An 18,574-nucleotide genomic window follows, 5' to 3' on the forward strand; every position below is an offset into this window, starting at 1 on the left:
AAACATCTGGTTAGTGTTACAAGTTTGAAAATATCACCTATAAAAATTCTGGCGGTTTTTGTCAACTTCTTGTAACTGTGGACTGATGCAGCTCTCCATTACACAGACACTGGCACATGGGTGATAGAACATTAGACGTCATTTCATTTATGCATTAGTCCATGGGAAGAACCACATTGTATTATACGTGCACCCTCACCACCTTACAATATAGATGCACTATCACCACTTTACATTACAGCAGTAGCGCCACCACATTACATTATAGGTGCACCTTCACCACCTTACATTATAGAAGCAGCATCACCACCTTACATTATAGGAGCAGCATCACCCCCGTTACATTATGGAAGCACCATTACTCCCTTTACATTATGGGAGCAGTATCATCACCTTACTTTATACTGTAGGTGCACCATCACCACCTTACATTATGGAAGCACCCTCACCACCTTACATTATGGAAGCAACATCACCACCTTACATTATCGAAGCACCAACCCCACCTTACATTATGTTCCGACTGCTACCGTCTGGCAGATGGTACTACTCCCAACTAGCACAAACTGCTAGACACAGGAACAGCTTATTTCCTCAAGCGATCATACTGTTCAAATCGACATTCGCTTAGCAATACACTCATATTCAGATCTCTACTTGTGTATTCTAGTTATACGTCATATGTTCTACCTCCTCTATGTTTTTTTGTTGTATATCATATACTGTATGGGAGCTGTAGCTATCGGAAATCAATTCCTTATGTACTGTGTATTATGTAATGATATACTTGTCAATAAACTGATTCTGATTTTTCTGATTCTGGAAGCACCACCTTACATTATGAAAGCACCATCACCACCTTACATTATGGAAGCACCATCCCCACCTTACATTATGGAAGCACCATCCCCACCTTACATTATGAAAGCACCATCCCCACCCTACATTTTGGAAGCACCACCTTACATTATGAAAGCACCATCACCATCTTACATTATGGAAGCACCATCACCACCTTACATTATGGAAGCCCCATCACCGCCTTACATTATGGAAGCCCCATCACCACACATTATGGAAGCCCCAACACCACCTTACATTATGAAAGCACCACCCCCACCTTACATTATGGAAGCACCATCGCCACCTTACATTATGGAAGCCCCATCACCGCCTTACATTATGGAAGCCCCATCACCACACATTATGGAAGCCCCAACACCACCTTACATTATGAAAGCACCACCCCCACCTTACATTATGGAAGCACCATCGCCACCTTACATTATGAAAGCACCATCCACACCTTACATTATGGAAGCACCATCTACACCTTACATTATGGAAGCTCCATCACCACCGTACATTATGAAAGCACCATCCACACCTTACATTATAGGTGCACCATCCCCACCTTACATTATGGAAGCACTATCCCCACCTTACATTATGGAAGCACCATCCCCACCATACATTATGAAAGCACCATCCACACCTTACATTATAGGTGCACCATCACCACCTTACATTATGGAAGCACCATCCCCACCTTACATTATGGAAGCACTATCTCCACCTTACATTATAGAAGCACTATCCCCACCATACATTATGAAAGCACCATCCACACCTTACATTATAGGTGCACCATCACCACCTTACATTATGGAAGCACCACCTTACATTATGGAAGCACCAACCCCACCTTACATTATGGAAACACCACCTTACATTATGGAAGCACCAACCCCATCTTACATTATGAAAGCACCATCCCCACCTTACATTATAGGTGCACCATCACCACCTTATGTTATAGGAGCAGCGTCACCACGTTACATTATGGGAGCAGCGTCACCACATTTCATAATAGGTGCACCATCCAGTGATTGCATTTTACGCGCTACAGGCATTTTTGGACCCAGTTCTAAAAAATAAGTGGGTCCTGCAGGACGCACTGCGCTACAATTCAAATCAGGTATGACTGTGCACGTCGGGGGGAGAGCTTGCTGGCCCGTCAGGTATGACTGGGCGTCGGCAGCAGCGGTGGAGCTGTGTTGGGCAGGGTCGGCCACACTATTAGACACGGTACGCAGCTACATATGGCGCCATCATGGTCTGCATCACCAGCAATAACTTATGCGGTCGCTGCCATGGACTGGTCACCCACTGCTGACGCTGCCGGCCCACCTGCACTTCATGTCCGACGGCACCTCCCAGCACATAATGGTCCAGATATCCTCACTCAGTCACTGGTAGTACTGTGGCTACCTGCGCCTGCCTGCTGCTATAACAGATATGGGTAGGTCTATCCCTCTGCATAGCTGCCAGCTCCTCCAGTACAATCTGTGTGTGTGTCTCAGTGTGCTGCTGGTCCCTGTACAACAGGGGTCATTCCGAGTTGATCGCTCGCAACTTTTTGCTGGCTTGCGATCAAATAGTCGCCGCCTATGGGGGAGTGTATTTTCGCTTTGCAAGTGTGCAGTTTCTAAGTAGCTCTAGACTTACTCAGCCCTTGCGATCATTTCAGCGTGTCTGGTCCGGATTTGACGTCAGACACCCGCCCTGCAAACGCCTGGACACGCTTGCGTTTTTCCAACCACTCCCTGAAAACGGTCAGTTGACACCCATAAACGCCCTCTTCCTGTCAATCACCGTGCGAATGGATTCTTCGTTAAATCCATCGCTCAGCAATGAACCGCTTTGTACTTGTGCGACACGCCTGCGCATTGCGGTGCATACGCATGTGCAGTTTAGCTGCGGTTGAGATGATCGCTGCGCTGCAAAAAGTTGCTAGCGAGCAATCAACTCGGAATGACCCCCTATGTGTGTGTGTGTGTGTCAGTGTGCCCCTGGTCCCTGTACAATGTGTGTGTCAGTGCGCCCCTGGTCCATGTACAATGTATGTGTGTGTCAGTGTACCCCTGAGGTCTCTGTACAATGTGTGTGTGTGTGTGTGTGTGTGTGTGTCAGTGTGCGCCTGGTCCCTGTACAATGTGTGTGTCAGTGCGTCCCCTGGTCCATGTACAATGTATGTGTGTGTGTGTGTGTGTGTGTCAGTGTACCCCTGAGGTCTCTGTACAATGTGTGTGTGTGTGTCAGTGTGCGCCTGGTCCCTGTACAATGTGTGTGTCAGTGCGTCCCCTGGTCCCTGTACACCATCACCACCTTACATTATAGGTGCACCATCACCACCTTACATTATAGGTGCACCATCACCACCTTACATTATAGGTGCACCATCACCACCTTACGTTATGGAAGCACCATCACCACCTTACATTATAGGTGCCCCATCATCACCTTACATTACAGGAGCACCATCACCACCTTACATTATGAGAGCAGCATCATCATCACCTTATGTTATAGGTGCACCATCACCACCTTACGTTATAGGTGCACTATCACCACCTTACTTTATAGGTGCACCATCACCTTACATTATAGGAGCGCCATCACCACCATATGTTATAGGAGCACCATCACCACCTTACATTATGGAAGCAGCATCACCACCTTACATTATAGGTGCACCATCATCACCTTACAATATAGGAGCACCATCACCACCTTATGTTATAGGAGCACCATCACCACCTTACATTAGGGAGAGCACCATCACCACCTTATGTTATAGGAGCACCATCACCACCTTACATTAGGGAGAGCACCATCACCACCTTACATTAGGGAGAGCACCATCACCAAGTTACTGTACATTATGGTAGGGAAAGGCATCATCAACTTACATTATGGAGAGCACCATCACTGTTTACGTATGGAAACATCACACATATCAGGCCATTGGTGCACCATCACCAGCTTTCTTTAGAGGTGCACAGATCCAACTTGCTCATCAAGAATGTAACATGGCCCCAAAGCTGTTCATTGCAAACAGACTTAGCATTATCAATGAGGGCTTTCTCCACTTATCAGCATACAGTATAGTACAATGTTGTAGACATCTTGTACTTCTTGGAAAAGAAAGTGACTTTAAGGACCATGGATCCTGATTTCTATATCATCTAACTAACCAACATGTGATAAACACATGACAAACAATCTTGCAAGTTACACCATTACTAAGCCTTCCATAAACCAATGTATGTAACATGTACTCAAAATGAGGTACATATAGTGAAAACATGTTTTAACAACAAATACTTGAAACATGCATGATTATATTATTTTTTTATCAAACAGTGGTAAATAGCATTTACAACAGCTCCACTCAAATCCCCAAAACACAAATGTCACCCAGGTACTGTATGTACAGTAATGTAGAAGTAAAACACAGTATACAAGACAAATACAGTGCATGAAACATTAAGTATTTGACTTCTAGGTATATCAGGCAATGGCATGATGCACCTACATAGTCTCAGAGAGATAAAGCTATGGCTCACCTGTAAGCCTTGAATGCCTGCCAGATATTCAAGCTGTTTGGATGGTTGTACTGTAGAGCTGGAACATGTCATGTTGTTCCCTGCAAAGCCAATAGCTTCTGCCGTAGGTGAGTTGCCATTGGTCAGGAGCTCTCTGGCAATTGCAGCTGTGCAACTTTGGGCTACTGGCGTGCTAAAATATGAACTGGATGTCTGGCTCAACTCTTTGGATGACAGGAAGTTGACAGCAGGAGCAGGGACCGTTTTGCTGCGGCTGGCTTCCATTTCTTGATAGACATCTGGAGAAAGATGAAGAATTCCTTTTGGGGCTGTGGGGATAAAACCATTCAAATTCGTATTATTTGAAATAATAATGCAATAAACAGTTGCTGTAATGCTAAAATATAGTATATTGCAAAAGTTTAAGTCCGTTTGCTTCCTGGCTCACTCACTTCCTCTCCTCAGACATTCCCTCCATTATCTTAGGTGATTTCAACATACCAAATTATATACCAAATATAACGGAGTCTTCTGCCACTAAGCTCCTTGACCTCACAACATCGCTTGGTCTTTCCCAGCGGACCTCCTTACCCTCCCACGTGAATGTAAACTAACCTGATCTGGTCTTCATTCTAACTTCTCCAACGCCCCATTTCTCCTCTCTGACCATCACCATAATCCAGCCCTGGTGTCCATCATTTTGATGGGCTTTTAACTAGTTATCAATTACTGAAGTCGTAAAGTATCAGACCTACTGTAGGCAGCACTTCTGCTCCTGGCTCCAGGAGAATGTGTAACACAGAATAATACTGGTCCTGATGGAACAGTCAAACATTTGTCACCACTGAAGGTTCCATCATAGAAATACAGAATACCAGCACTGTAAGTTAAATAAACCCTATCGTCTCTCCAGGCTGTGAAATACTGGATGTCCAGTAAAAACAAAAATATAAAAATGCAACCTTTCATTATATATATGAAAATACAGCTGTGAATTGTTAAATGTATTCAAATTTTAATTCGGAAAAATTTCTAAACTATTAAGATGAAATAGAAGAGGTACAGTACATATTGTATGTCCCACAAGGTTTTTGGGAGGCTGTGGTGGAACACAGGTCAGTATAACCCTATAGTTCAGGTTATGTTTCACACACAACCAAGGGTATCTGACTGCATAATTAAACAAAATAAGATGTTATTTTTAAATATCGCACTAACGAATACCATTTAGTTCTGTCAAATACTGTAGTTATACTGGTGTTCTTATAGAATGTCACAGTGCTCTATAGGGTCTATGTTCTAAGAAGCCCTGGAGAGAGATAAAGTGGACAGAGTTAAAAGTACCAACCAATCAGCTTCTAACTCCATGTCACAGGCTGTGTTTGAAAAATGACAGCAGTTGATTGGCTGGTACTTTATCTCCGTCCACTTTATCTCTCTCCATGGCTTAGTACACAGGGCCTGATTCATGTTTGTAACTAAAGCAAAAAATCAATCAACTGGGCAAAACCATGCGGCACTGTAGGTGGGGCAGATGTAATACGTGCAGAGAGAGAGAGTTAGGTGTGGGTGGGGTGTGCCCAAACCGAAATCTGAATTGCAGTGTAAAATATAAAGCGGTCTAACATTTGTGGGCTACATGCAAAAGCAGTCAGTATTTACCCTGCACAGAAACAATTCTTCCTGAGGCAGTATTACCTTAGTCACATTGACCAATTAACATCTATGGACGTGGCTAAAAGTATATTGTTTAACCCCCCCACACAATCGTACTGTTTATTCATTTATCCTCAATGTGGACCTGCTCCGAGGTAAGCGCAGTTGTGTGTTTTATGTCTGCACATGCATCCAAGACACACTGCATGCATTCCAATGCTTACCACAGAGCCGGCTCTAGGCATAGGCAAACTAGGCAATTGCCTAGGGCATCTGGTATGCCTAGGGGCACAAGCAGCTTCTGCTGATTAAAATGATATGCGGCATGCCTATATTCTGTGTGTAGCATTTAGTATGCAGATACAGCCACAGTCGCACACAGTATATAGGCATGCCGCATATAATTTTAATCAGCAGAAGCTGCTTGTGCATCCTAGCCACATAGCAATGCAAATAAGATGCATTTTCATAAAAATTAGGCACCCGACGTTAGCAGAGCTGCCAGTTGACTCACGCCAGGAACTATATGTGTCATTATGTGTATAAGGGCATTAATAATGTATGTGTAACATATGTGTAAGGGGCACTATGTGTGTCATTATGTGTATAAGGGCACTAATAATGTGCGGCATACAGTATGTGTAAGGGACATTATGTGTGTCATTATGTGTAAAAGGGCATTAACAATGTGCGGCATATGTGTAAGGGAAATTATGTATATAAGGGCATTAATAAGGGTTGACATAATGTGTAAGGTGCATTATGTTTATAAGGACATTAATAATGTGTGTCATATGTGTAAGGGGTATTACTGTGTGGTATTATGTGTATAAATGCATTACCAATGTGTGGCATTATGTGTATAAGGTGCTCTACTGTGTGGCGTAACGTGTAGAAAGGGCACTACTGTGTGGTCTAATGTGAATAAAGAGTAATATGGTGTGGTGTGATGTGAATAAGGAGCAATATGGTGTGGTGTAATGTGAATAAGGAGCAATTCAGTATAATGTTATGTGAATGAGGGGCACTACTGTGAGGAGTAACGTATATAAGGTAAAGTGGTAATACTGTGTGATGTAATGTGAATAAGGGACACTATCGTATGATAAATTGTGAATAAAGTTGCACTACTGTGAGGCATAATTTGAATTGGGGGTACTGTTGCGTGGCCATGCCCCTTGCCAGCAAAAGCACATACCTTTTTGGGCTGTGCGCCGAATGTGCACAAGGGGGGTCATTCCGAGTTGTTCGCTCGCAAGCTGCTTTTAGCAGCTTTGCACACGCTAAGCCGCCGCCTACTGGGAGTGAATCTTAGCTTATCAAAATTGCGAACGAAAGATTAGCAGAATTGCGAATAGACACCACTTAGCAGTTTCTGAGTAGCTCCAGACTTACTCGGCATCTGCGATCAGTTCAGTGTCGTTCCTGGTTTGACGTCACAAACACACCCAGCGTTCGCCCAGACACTCCTCCGTTTCTCCAGCCACTCCCGCGTTTTTCCCAGAAACGGTAGCGTTTTTTCGCACACACCCATAAAACGGGCAGTTTCCGCCCAGAAACACCCACTTCCTGTCAATCACATTACGATCACCAGAACGAAGAAAAAACCTCGTAATGCCGTGAGTAAAATACCTAACTGCATAGCAAATTTACTTTGGACATTGCGCATGCGCATTAGCGACTAATCGCTCCGTTGCGAGAAAAAAATAACGAGCGAACAACTCGGAATGACCCCCAATGTTCTTATTTAAATTACAGGGGGTAGAAAAAAAAAAAAAGACTGCTATGGGTGGGGGGTGATGGTGCTGGGAAAGGGGTGCAGGGTCAGAGGCGGAACTAGCGGTGGTGCTAGGGGGCACCAGCTAAAATCTTGCCTAGGGCATCATATTGGTTTGGGCCGGCTCTGGCTTACCACCAGGAGTTTCAGAACAGAATTAGACATAGAGAGCCACTTTCGTCACCGTTCCTGGGATGTTACAGAAGGTGTTTAGCCAGACGCGGGTATGTCTCCGCACAGACACCTGCTGTCATGTTCAGGTGGTGCGCATTTGAGTTTTATGTCCAATAGAAGGGACGTAAATGGGCTGTAATGGGGAATTCTCCAAATTCTGAGAAGGCATGTGGACGGAACTGTGGGCTATGCAGAGTTGGCTGGAAGTGTAAATATTCTGTGTGTGATAAGTACAGGCTGGCACACAGTGGCAAAACTTGTGAGTGGTGGGCCCAGGTGCAAAAATATCATTTGGGACCCACACCTCCACCCCAACCAGTGGGTGACGGGGAGATGCAGAAGGTGACAGCATAAGGCAGGGGGAGGCAGAGATTGACATGGAAAAGCAGAAGGTGACAACGGAAGGCAGGGGGTGACAGGGAGAGGGAGAAGGTGACAGGGATACAATCACAATGTCCTGCACGGTGCGGAAAACAGGGGGTATGTACCTTGATGGGGACAGGAACACAGCGGCCTCTGCCATGTCTGAGACAGGGGCCCCACCCTTTGTGCTTTTCACAGTTTGGCACTCAGACAGTCTCTTACAGTGCCAGTTACACCGGTTGTGAGCTGCCTTTAATTCACATACAGCAGTGAATCAGCTGCCTGTTACTTACAGACAATATGTGGCTGTGATCATCAGCGCAGGACTCCTCTATCAGTCTGGCACACACCGGGTCAGCCCTGCCTCCTTGAGGTAAGTCCTTCTGGCAGTGGGGCCCACCCTGCTCTCTGCACTGGGCCATTCATCTGACATTGTTCAAAATGGTCTTTAGGGAGGGGCCCAGGAGATAATTCATTCCTGGTCTGGGCAGCAATGGGCCCCCTAGTCCTTAAGACCCCGGTGCAATGCACCTGCTGCACCAATGGTAGTTCCGCTGCTGCTGGCACTAATAGGGGACGGGTACACAGCAGAGATAACTCCGCACACAAGGTGTTAACATTTTTTATTACAGCCATGTTGCATTCCACTCTGCATTGGCCGCATACACTGAAACTTTTACAATGCACTTGATACAAAATAATTGCGTCGATTCAGAGATGGACACTAACATCACCACTGCTGCGTCTTTGGGCTAGAGTAAATGTTCCCGCCCTGGAGCTGCATATCTTTCTCTCCCTCACTCCCTGTCAGCGTTTGGGTGCCATTAGGACAAGCTGAGATGATCCTGGGACTGTTTGGGCAAATCCTCCTCTGTAAAGCCACCTGCATGTCAGCGCTGTGCATTTTACAGGACACTTAAGTATTCTACATGTCTGCTGACAGTGTTAGTTAAGAAAGAGTGCATTTAGTCAGGGTTATATAGTACAAGTACCCTGTGATATATATCCAGTCTTTACTGTGCATTGTTATACTGTATCTATTGAGTGTATTCAGTAGTACTACTCTGTATTGCTAGTATTGCTAGTCCAGTGCAGTTTTATTGCATGTCATAATTTCTGCATTGTACAATGCGACTATGTGTGTGTGCATATAGCTGCTGTGTGACTTCCATTTCGTGTATCTCACTCAGATTGCTATCCCTATATTCTATAACCTGAGGGGGCTGAGGGGGTCATTCCGAGTTGATCGCTAGCTGAATTTGTTTGCAGCGATTAGGCTAAAAAACGGCAGTTCTGCGCATGCGGCGCAATGCACACGCGTGACGTACGGGCATAACGAACGATGTAGTTTTGCACAGGGTCTAGCGATGCATTTCAGTCGCACTGAGGGATAGCATAGAGGATTATCTGCAGGTTAATAAGATTATTAGCAAAAGTCAGCATGGGTTTGTTAGGGATAGATCATATCAAACTTACTTAATTAACGTCTACGAGGAAGTGAGCGAGAATCTTGACCAGGGAAAAGCAGTGGATGTGATGTATTTAGATTTTGCAAAAGCCTTCGATACAGTGCCTCACAGGAGACCGATCATCAAATTAAGGGAACTTGGCATAGGATATACTATTTGTACATGGATAGGTAATTGGCTGGATAACAGAGTACAAAGAGTAGTGGTCAACGGGACGTTCTCCAGCTGGGCACCAGTAGTCAGCGAGATACCACAAGGGTCCGTACTTGGCCCGCTACTGTTCAATATATTTATCAATGATCTAGGAATAGGCTTGGAAAGCACAGTGTCAATCTTTGCAGATGATACTAAACTGTGTAAGGTAATTAATTCAGAAAGCGATGTGGAGTCTCTACAGAATGACTCATTTAAGCTCGAAACCTGGGTGTCTAAATGGGGAATGAGGTTCAATATATGCATTTTGGGACAAAAAACGCACATGCACTCTACACTCTAAATGTGGAAAATATAGAGGTAACTGTGGTGGAAAAAGATTTGGGGGTGCTCATAGATAATAGGCTTAATAGAGGTACACAATGTCAAAATGCAGCAAAAAAGGCAAGTAAAGTGCATGCATGTATAAAACGGGGCATTGAGACAAGGGACAAGGATGTAATCCTGCGCTGTACAAATAATTGGTACGTCCGCACCTGGAATATTGTTTTCAGTTTTGGGCACCATATTATAAAAAAGATATCGGGGAACTAGAAAGAGTTCAAAGGCGAGCTACTAAACTGATTAAAGGGTTAGAGACACTGGACTACGAGGAAAGGCTTACTAGGTTAAATATGTATACACTAGAAAAGAGGAGTCTTATTAATAAGTTCAAATATGTAAAGAGTCATTACAAGGAATTAGCAGGGGATTTGTTTATTAAAAGAACTCAGTATAGGACACGTGGGCACTCGCTGAGGCTAGAGTAGAGAAAATGCTGCACAAAACGTAGGAGAGAGTTCTTCACGGTAAGGACATATACGTTATGGTAAGAACTTACCGTTGATAACATGATTTCTCTTATGTCCACAGGTATCCACAGGATAACATTGGGATATTGTCGAGCGACAGCGAAAATGGCACCAACACGGTCACGAGCTTTCTAGCCTCCCAGGATGCATTGGGGCCTTCACCATATAGTCCCGCCCACTGACTCAGTCAGATCAGTTCTTTCCACAGCGATTTCAGGCAGGAACATCAGGCAGAGACCTGTTTAGGCGATAAGAACACACATGCACACCCTTCCATACAAGAAGGAAGAGGTTTTAGTGATTGTCTAGATCCTCAAATCAGATGCGTCAGGGTGGGATCCCTGTGGATACCTGTGGACATAAGAGAAATCACGTTATCAACGGTAAGTTCTTACCATAACGTCTATTTCTCTGGCTGGGTCCACAGGATTATCCACAGGATAACATTGGGATTCCCAAAGCCATTTTAATGGTGGGGACGCTCCTGATTGCACAGGAGGACATTTCGCCCGAAGTCTGCGTCATGAGAGGCAAAAGTATCCAAAGCATAATGTCTAATGAATGTGTTTATGGAAGACCATGTGGCTGCCCTACATATCTGTTCTGCTGAAGCACCCTGTTGTGCTGCCCAAGAAGGACCTACCTTACGTGTAGAGTGTGCAGAGACATTAGCCGGAATAGGGAGATCTGCATGAGAATGAGCTTCTGATATTACCATTCGGAGCCATCTCGCAAGCGTCTGTTTACTAGCAGGCCATCCTCTTATATGGAATCCGTAGAGGATGAAGAGAGAATCTGTTTTCCTGATGGCACTAGTACGATCTATGTAGATTCCTAAAGCCCGGACCACGTCCAGCGACGCTTCACCCGCAGATAGTCCAGATACCTGAAAAGCTGGGACTACAATCTCTTCATTCAGGTGAAACTTTGATACCACCTTTGGAAGATAGCTAGATATCATTCTGAGAACGGCTCTGTCTGGAAAAAAACTTAGGAAAGGAGACTTACATGATAATGCTCCTAAATCTGACACTCTTCTGGCTGACGCCATTGCCAGTAAAAAAAGAACTTTAACCGTTAACCACTTAAGATCTGCTCTCTCAAGTGGTTCAAACAGAGGACCCTGGAGAAATTTAAGAACTAAATTCAAATCCCAGGGAGCTGCAGGAGGAACAAATGGAGGTTGAATATGTACTACTCATTGAAAAAATGTACGTACATCCTGTAAATCAGCAATCTTCTGCTGAAACCATACAGTTAACGCTGAAACTTAAACCCTCAAGGAAGCAACTTTCAACCCTTTATCCAATCCTGCCTGAAGGAAAACCAAAATCCTAGCTACTTTAAAAGATCTCGGATTGAAATTTTTTCCAGTACACCAATGAATATAGGCTTGCCGTATTCTATGATACACACGGGCCGAAGAAGGCTTTCTTGCTCTAAGCATAGTTTGGATTACTTGTTTCGAAAATCCTTTAGCCTCTAAGATAGAGGTTTCAACAGCCACGCCGTTAAAGACCGGCGATCCAAATGACTGTGACAACAAGGACCCTGCATTAGCAGATCTGGACGTTGAGGGAGCAGTATCGGTGCTTCCACGGACATTCTCAACAGATCTGTGTACCAATGCCTTCTTGGCCAAGCTGGAGCTATTAGAATGATTGCTCCTTTTGCCTGTTTATCTTTCTCACTACTCTGGGTAACAGAGATATTGGCGGGAACAGATACGCCAGCTGAAACCTCCATTCTACTGACAGTGCGTCTACAAGGACCGCTCCTGGGTCCCTTGTTCTCGATCGTACCTTGGAACTTTGTTGTTTAGACGAGACGCCATAAGGTCTATCTCTGGTAGACCCCACCTGTTCACCAGTGTCTGAAACACTTCTGGGTGTAGTGCCCATTCGGTTTCCTGAATGGTGTGTCGACTGAGAAAATCCGCTTCCCAGTTTAGTACACCCGGGACAAATACTGCTGACAATGCTGGGAGATGGAGTTCTGCCCATTTTAGAATGGGAGTTACTTCCTCCATCAGTCTCTTGCTGTGAGTTCCTCCTTGATGATTGAGGTATGCTACTGCTGTCGCATTGTCTGAGCGGATCTGGACGGGTCTTCATTGTAGATTGTCCTTTGCCTGAACCAGAGCCAAGTAACTGGCCCTTATTTCTGACAGATTTATTGGCAGGCGACTTTCCCTTGCGGTCCACTTTCCCTGGAACCATAGGCTTCCGAGTACTGCCCCCCCAGCCCTGCAGGCTGGCATCTGTTGTCAGGACTTGCCACTCTTTTATCCAAAAGGGTCTCCCCTTGTTTAAATGGTCTGTCTGTAGACACCACGCTAGAGACCTTTTTATGTTTACTGGAATCTTTATCATCTGCTTCTTTATCGTCTGATGATTTCCGTTCCATTTGGTCAGAATAAGGTGCTGCAACGGTCTGGAGTGGAATTGCGCATATTGCACCATGTCGAAGGTTGATACCATCAGACCCAACAGCCGCATTGCTGCATGGACTGACATTGTCTGGGCTTGCAACGCTTCCTGAGCAATGACCTGCACCTTGACTATCTTTTTCTCTGGTAAGAGAACTTTCTGTAGGTCTGAATCCAATATGGCTCCCAAATGAACCATCCGCTGTGATGGATTCAGGGACGACTTTTCCCAATTTATGAGCCACCCGTGTCTCTGTAAACAAACTATCATCTGTTGAAGATGGCTCAACAGTAAATCTTGCGACTGTGCTAAGATTAACAGGTCGTCTAGGTATGGGAATATTCTTATCCCCTGTTTGCGCAGACAAGCTGCCATAACCACCATGATCTTGGTAAACACCCTGGGTGCTGTAGCTAGCCCGAAAGGCAGAGCTTGGAACTGGAAATGTTCCTGGAGGATGGCAAACCTGAGGTAACACTGATGAGACAGTGCTATAGGCACATGTAGGTAAGCATCCCGTACAGCCAGAGATTCCATGTAATCTCCCGGTTCCATAGCCAACATTATGGAGTGTAACGTCTCCATGTGGAACTTCGGGATCCATACTTATTTGTTCAGCATTTTCAGATTTAGAATTGGTCGATATGACCCATTTGGCTTCTGGATTAGAAATAGATTGGAGTAAAACCCCTGTCCCCATTGTGATGGAGGTACTGGGACAATCACACCTGACTGCAGTCATTTTTGGACTGCTTCTTGCAGGAGGCTGCCTCCTGAATGGGAACCCATACCCCTGAGATACTACCTTCTGCACCCAAGCGTCTGCTGTTGACTGTTGCCATATGTGTGCAAAAAGAAGGAGTCGGCCCCCAACCCTGGAATCCTCCAGGCGAAGGCCCGTCTCTTCAGGCTGATGGTTTCTGTTCAGGCTTGGAAGCTGGCTTTTTGCTAGCCCACTGCTTTCTACCCCTGGTTTTGAACTGGGGTTGCTTAGGCTCCTCTTTAGCTTTCGCTTTGCTTTGCCAACGAAATGAGCGAAATTTTAAAACCTTGGCTTTAGGGTTATAAGCAGCCAGAAATCTGACCTTTTCCAATTCAGCCTCTGATTCTAGGATATCCGATAAAGGTTTTCCAAATAATATATTACCCGACAAAAGGCAATGCTTCCAATTCTTTCTTGGACTCCGCATCTGCCTTCCAGGTCCGTAGCCAAACTGCTCTGCGAGCGACTACTGTCAAGGCTGAAGCTTTAGAAGCAACTGTACCTACATCAATTGCTGCTTCTTCCAAATACTGGGCAGATTGTCTTAAACGGCAAAAACGATCCTCTTGCTCCTTAGTAGGAGAAGGGATGTCATTCTCTAGTTCCTCTATCCATTCGCCCATTGCCTTTGCTACCCAGGCCGAAGCCAAATCAGGTTTTACCACTGCTCCTACTAGAGAAAAAATATTTTCAAAAGGCTCTCTACCCTTCTGTCTTGTGACATCATTCAATGAGGTAGATGACAGTGGTAAAGCAGATTTATGCATGAGTCGCAGAACATGTGCATCTACTTTTGGAGGAACTTCTCTTTTCGAACAATCCACAGCAGGAAATGGATAATAAGAATCCCATCTCTTAGGAATCTTATACTTTTTACTGGGCGCTGCCCAAGACTCATCCATCATTTTCGTCAGCTTATCTGACGCTGGGAATTCAGCTTTCACTGATTTTGTTCGTTTAAATACAGGTGCTTTAGCTTTTAATACTGTCTTGGCTGGCTCTTCCAACGAGAGAACAGCCTTCACAGCATTAATAAGTTCAGCTACATCTTCTGAACTAAAGCTCTACGACTGATCATCATACGGAGTTGAATCTATTGTATCATCATCATCATCCGATGTATCATCTTGTGTAGTCTGCAACAGAGACGTATCTGTCTTCGGTTTACCTGTCCCTTGGTTGCTTGTAGAGGCTACTGGAACCAAACCATAGGAAGGAAGCTGCATATATGGGTTCATAGTGTAACCTAACCCTTGAGGTGGTGCTACCGGAGTTAACCTGTCCGCTATTGAAGATAGAGTCTTTGCGAACATATTCCATGGTGGCTCTGTTGGTGGTTGAACCAACTCCTGTTTTTTACTTCGCTGAAAAGCGAAAGTTTGCACACAAACCCTCATAAGTGACCAATTGATTCATATCAATTACCCCTGACTTACAAGATAAGCATGTTAGGGATGTAGGGGTGCTTGATAAATTCTCATCACTTTTGCCACTCACAGACATGGGCCCTCATTCCGAGCTGTTCGCTCGCAAGCTGCTTTTAGCAGCTTTACACATGCTAAGCCGCCGCCTACTGGGAGTGAATCTTAGCTTCTTAAAATTGCGAACGAAAGATTCGCAATATTGCGAAAAGACATCTCTGTGCAGTTTCTGAGTAGCTCGAGACTTACTCTGCCAGTGCGATCAGTTCAGTGCTTGTCGTTCCTGGTTTGACGTCACAAACACACCCAGCGTTCGTTCAGACACTCCTCCGTTTCTCCAGCCACTCCCGCGTTTTTCCCAGAAACGGTAGCGTTTTTTCCCACACGCCCATAAAACGGCCTGTTTCCGCCCAGAAACACCCACTTCCTGTCAATCACATTACGATCACCAGAACGAAGAAAAAAACGTGAGTAAAATACCTAACTGCATAGCAAATTTACTTGGCGCAGTCGCACTGCAGACATTGCGCATGCGCACTAAGCGGTAAATCGCTGCGATGCGAAAAAATTTACAGAGCGAACAACTCGGAATGAGGGCCATGGTATTAATCTGTTATTGATTACACAATTTTGTGACTGAAAATCACCCTATATGTCAGTATATAGAGGTGAGATCAATCTGACCACAGTGCACCTGATTTGAGGGTCAGAACAGGACTGACATTACACAGAAAAGTCAGCACACATACTAGCAGTCAGTCACATGTTAAAGCATTAGACATTGCCATATGAGAATACAACCTCCATAACAACTTATGCATAAGTAGGAAAATTGTACTTCTGTTTTAAACTGGTTCTTTTTTCAACATAGCATGCAGAAAACACAGTAATATACAGGTCTCATATGAAATAGGTACTAAAAATTAACAATGCATACTAAGAAGTAGAGAGAATTTTTAGTACTGTATACCCTGCCTCCGTAGAGCGGGATACAGGGAGACTCACCACACTTCCATATCCAAGCAAATACGCTCGTAAGACGCTGAGTGGATTCAGACGCTACTGGTGTACACTGCCGCTCTTGATAACTGATAACGGACACGGACGCTCACCAACGGACACGGACGCTGAGCGACTTCCACGTGTATGCAGACGCTAAGGCCAGTGTACACAACCGCAGCGTCTAAGCTGCGACCGAGTACCCTTGTGGTAGCGTCTGAGCCGGAAGTGAGGTCATTCAGTTCATGAAACGAGAAACCAGCGGGAACTGGCCATGAACTCGGAGGGGGGACGGCCAGGAGAGCGTCTGAATCCCCCTGTTGACAAACTCCCAGGATCGCGGCATCTACCTAGTCCTGGCGCCTAAGATCCCCGTAGCGTAGCGCTGTCGCACTCTAGATGTTCGGCGCATCAACACACTGTTTGTAGTCTCCACCAAAATCAGTGTAGCTGTGTCCTGACCCCTCTAGTAAGAGGAAGTCCATAGACTCACCGTCTCCCCATGCTCCGGCCACAGCCTGGTTACGTCTGCTGGACCTGCTAGAACATCCGACACAGACGCCCATCGAGACAGCACTGATACCCGAAGGTAAGTGTTGTTGCGACCCTGTGGGGAGTTGTTGGAGCGACTTCTTTCTTTTTTTTTTAACCCAATAAGGAAAGCAGTTATCAGTATTGCATCAATGTGGACTACTGTATAAAGGACTACAGATTCGTTTTTAATGAATGGTTTGCGCGGATTGTCTCACAAAACTTCTGTAACTCTTGACTGGTGGCCATGGTCTTCAATCAAGTCAGAGCATAACAGCAACCCTGTGTATACACAAACACATGCAGCCATTTTGTGGGCTTCACTGTGGTCTACACATGGGCCGTGTTTGTGGGCTCAGTAGAATGCAACTGAGCAATTCACTAGGAACAAGTCACATGACTGATGCATGAAGGCTAGTCCAAAAACAGCTCATCACCAGAACCACCTCACACTGTAGCATACGGCCAGGTGTTTGACAATAGAAGTTTGTAAGAAAAGGATCCATATTTCAGCCCCACTGAGATGTAGGGGGCTTAGATCTTAGCAGAGATATATAATATTTTAAGCCCTGAGACCACTGCATTGTAAAGAATAGTGGGTTAAAATAAGATTTTACTCACCGGTAAATCTATTTCTCGTAGTCCGTAGTGGATGCTGGGACTCCGTAAGAACCATGGGGAATAGCGGCTCCGCAGGAGACTGGGCACAACTAAAGAAAGCTTTAGGACTACCTGGTGTGCACTGGCTCCTCCCACCATGACCCTCCTCCAGACCTCAGTTAGGATACTGTGCCCGGAAGAGCTGACACAATAAGGAAGGATTTTGAATCCCGGGTAAGACTCATACCAGCCACACCAATCACACCGTATAACTCGTGATACTATACCCAGTTAACAGTATGAAATATAACTGAGCCTCTCAACAGATGGCTCAACAATAACCCTTTAGTTAGGCAATCCGCACTTGGGATGGGCGCCCAGCATCCACTACGGACTACGAGAAATAGATTTACCGGTGAGTAAAATCTTATTTTCTCTGACGTCCTAAGTGGATGCTGGGACTCCGTAAGGACCATGGGGATTATACCAAAGCTCCCAAACGGGCGGGAGAGTGCGGATGACTCTGCAGCACCGAATGAGCAAACTCTAGGTCCTCCTCAGCCAGGGTATCAAACTTGTAGACTCTTGCAAAAATGTTTGAACCCGACCAAGTAACAGCTCGGCAAAGTTGTAAAGCCGAGAACCCTCGGGCAGCCGCCCAAGAAGAGCCCACTTTCCTCGTGGAATGGGCTTTTACAGATTTAGGATGCGGCAGTCCAGTCGCAGAATGTGCAAGTTGAATCGTGCTACAGATCCAGCGAGCAATAGTCTGCTTAGAAGCAGGAGCACCCAGCTTGTTGGGTGCATACAGGATAAATAGCGAGTCAGTTTTCCTGACTCCAGCCGTCCTGGAAACATATACATTTCAGGGCCCTGACTACGTCCAGTAACTTGGAATCCTCCAAGTCCCAAGTAGCCGCAGGCACCACAATAGGTTGGTTCACATGAAAAACTGATACCACCTTAGGAAGGAATTGGGAACGAGTCCTCAATTCCGCCT

At 45.3% G+C, this 18,574-nt stretch overlaps 1 protein-coding gene across 11 annotated transcripts in view; it reads right to left on the reverse strand.

The window, feature by feature from the left end:
• Window positions 1-18,574, reverse strand: part of STAU2 (staufen double-stranded RNA binding protein 2) — a 747,611-nt gene that overhangs the window by 203,542 nt on the left and 525,495 nt on the right. For 9 of the 11 annotated variants that reach the window (XR_010177886.1, XM_063923932.1, XM_063923926.1 and 6 more), the window contains one exon: window positions 4,410-4,717. The exons of 1 other annotated variant lie outside the window; for it this stretch is intronic. Coding sequence is in view for 9 of the 10 variants with exons in the window: in XM_063923932.1 (XP_063780002.1) it covers window positions 4,410-4,717 (308 nt within the window). In the remaining variant the exon portion in view is untranslated. Of the gene's footprint in view, window positions 1-3,752; window positions 3,885-4,409; window positions 4,718-18,574 lie in introns of those variants that run through there. One more of the 11 variants, XM_063923929.1, reaches the window with a different exon arrangement.

Source organism: Pseudophryne corroboree, chromosome 5, assembly GCF_028390025.1.
Source record: "Pseudophryne corroboree isolate aPseCor3 chromosome 5, aPseCor3.hap2, whole genome shotgun sequence".
Classification (NCBI taxonomy): Eukaryota; Metazoa; Chordata; class Amphibia; order Anura; family Myobatrachidae; genus Pseudophryne; species Pseudophryne corroboree.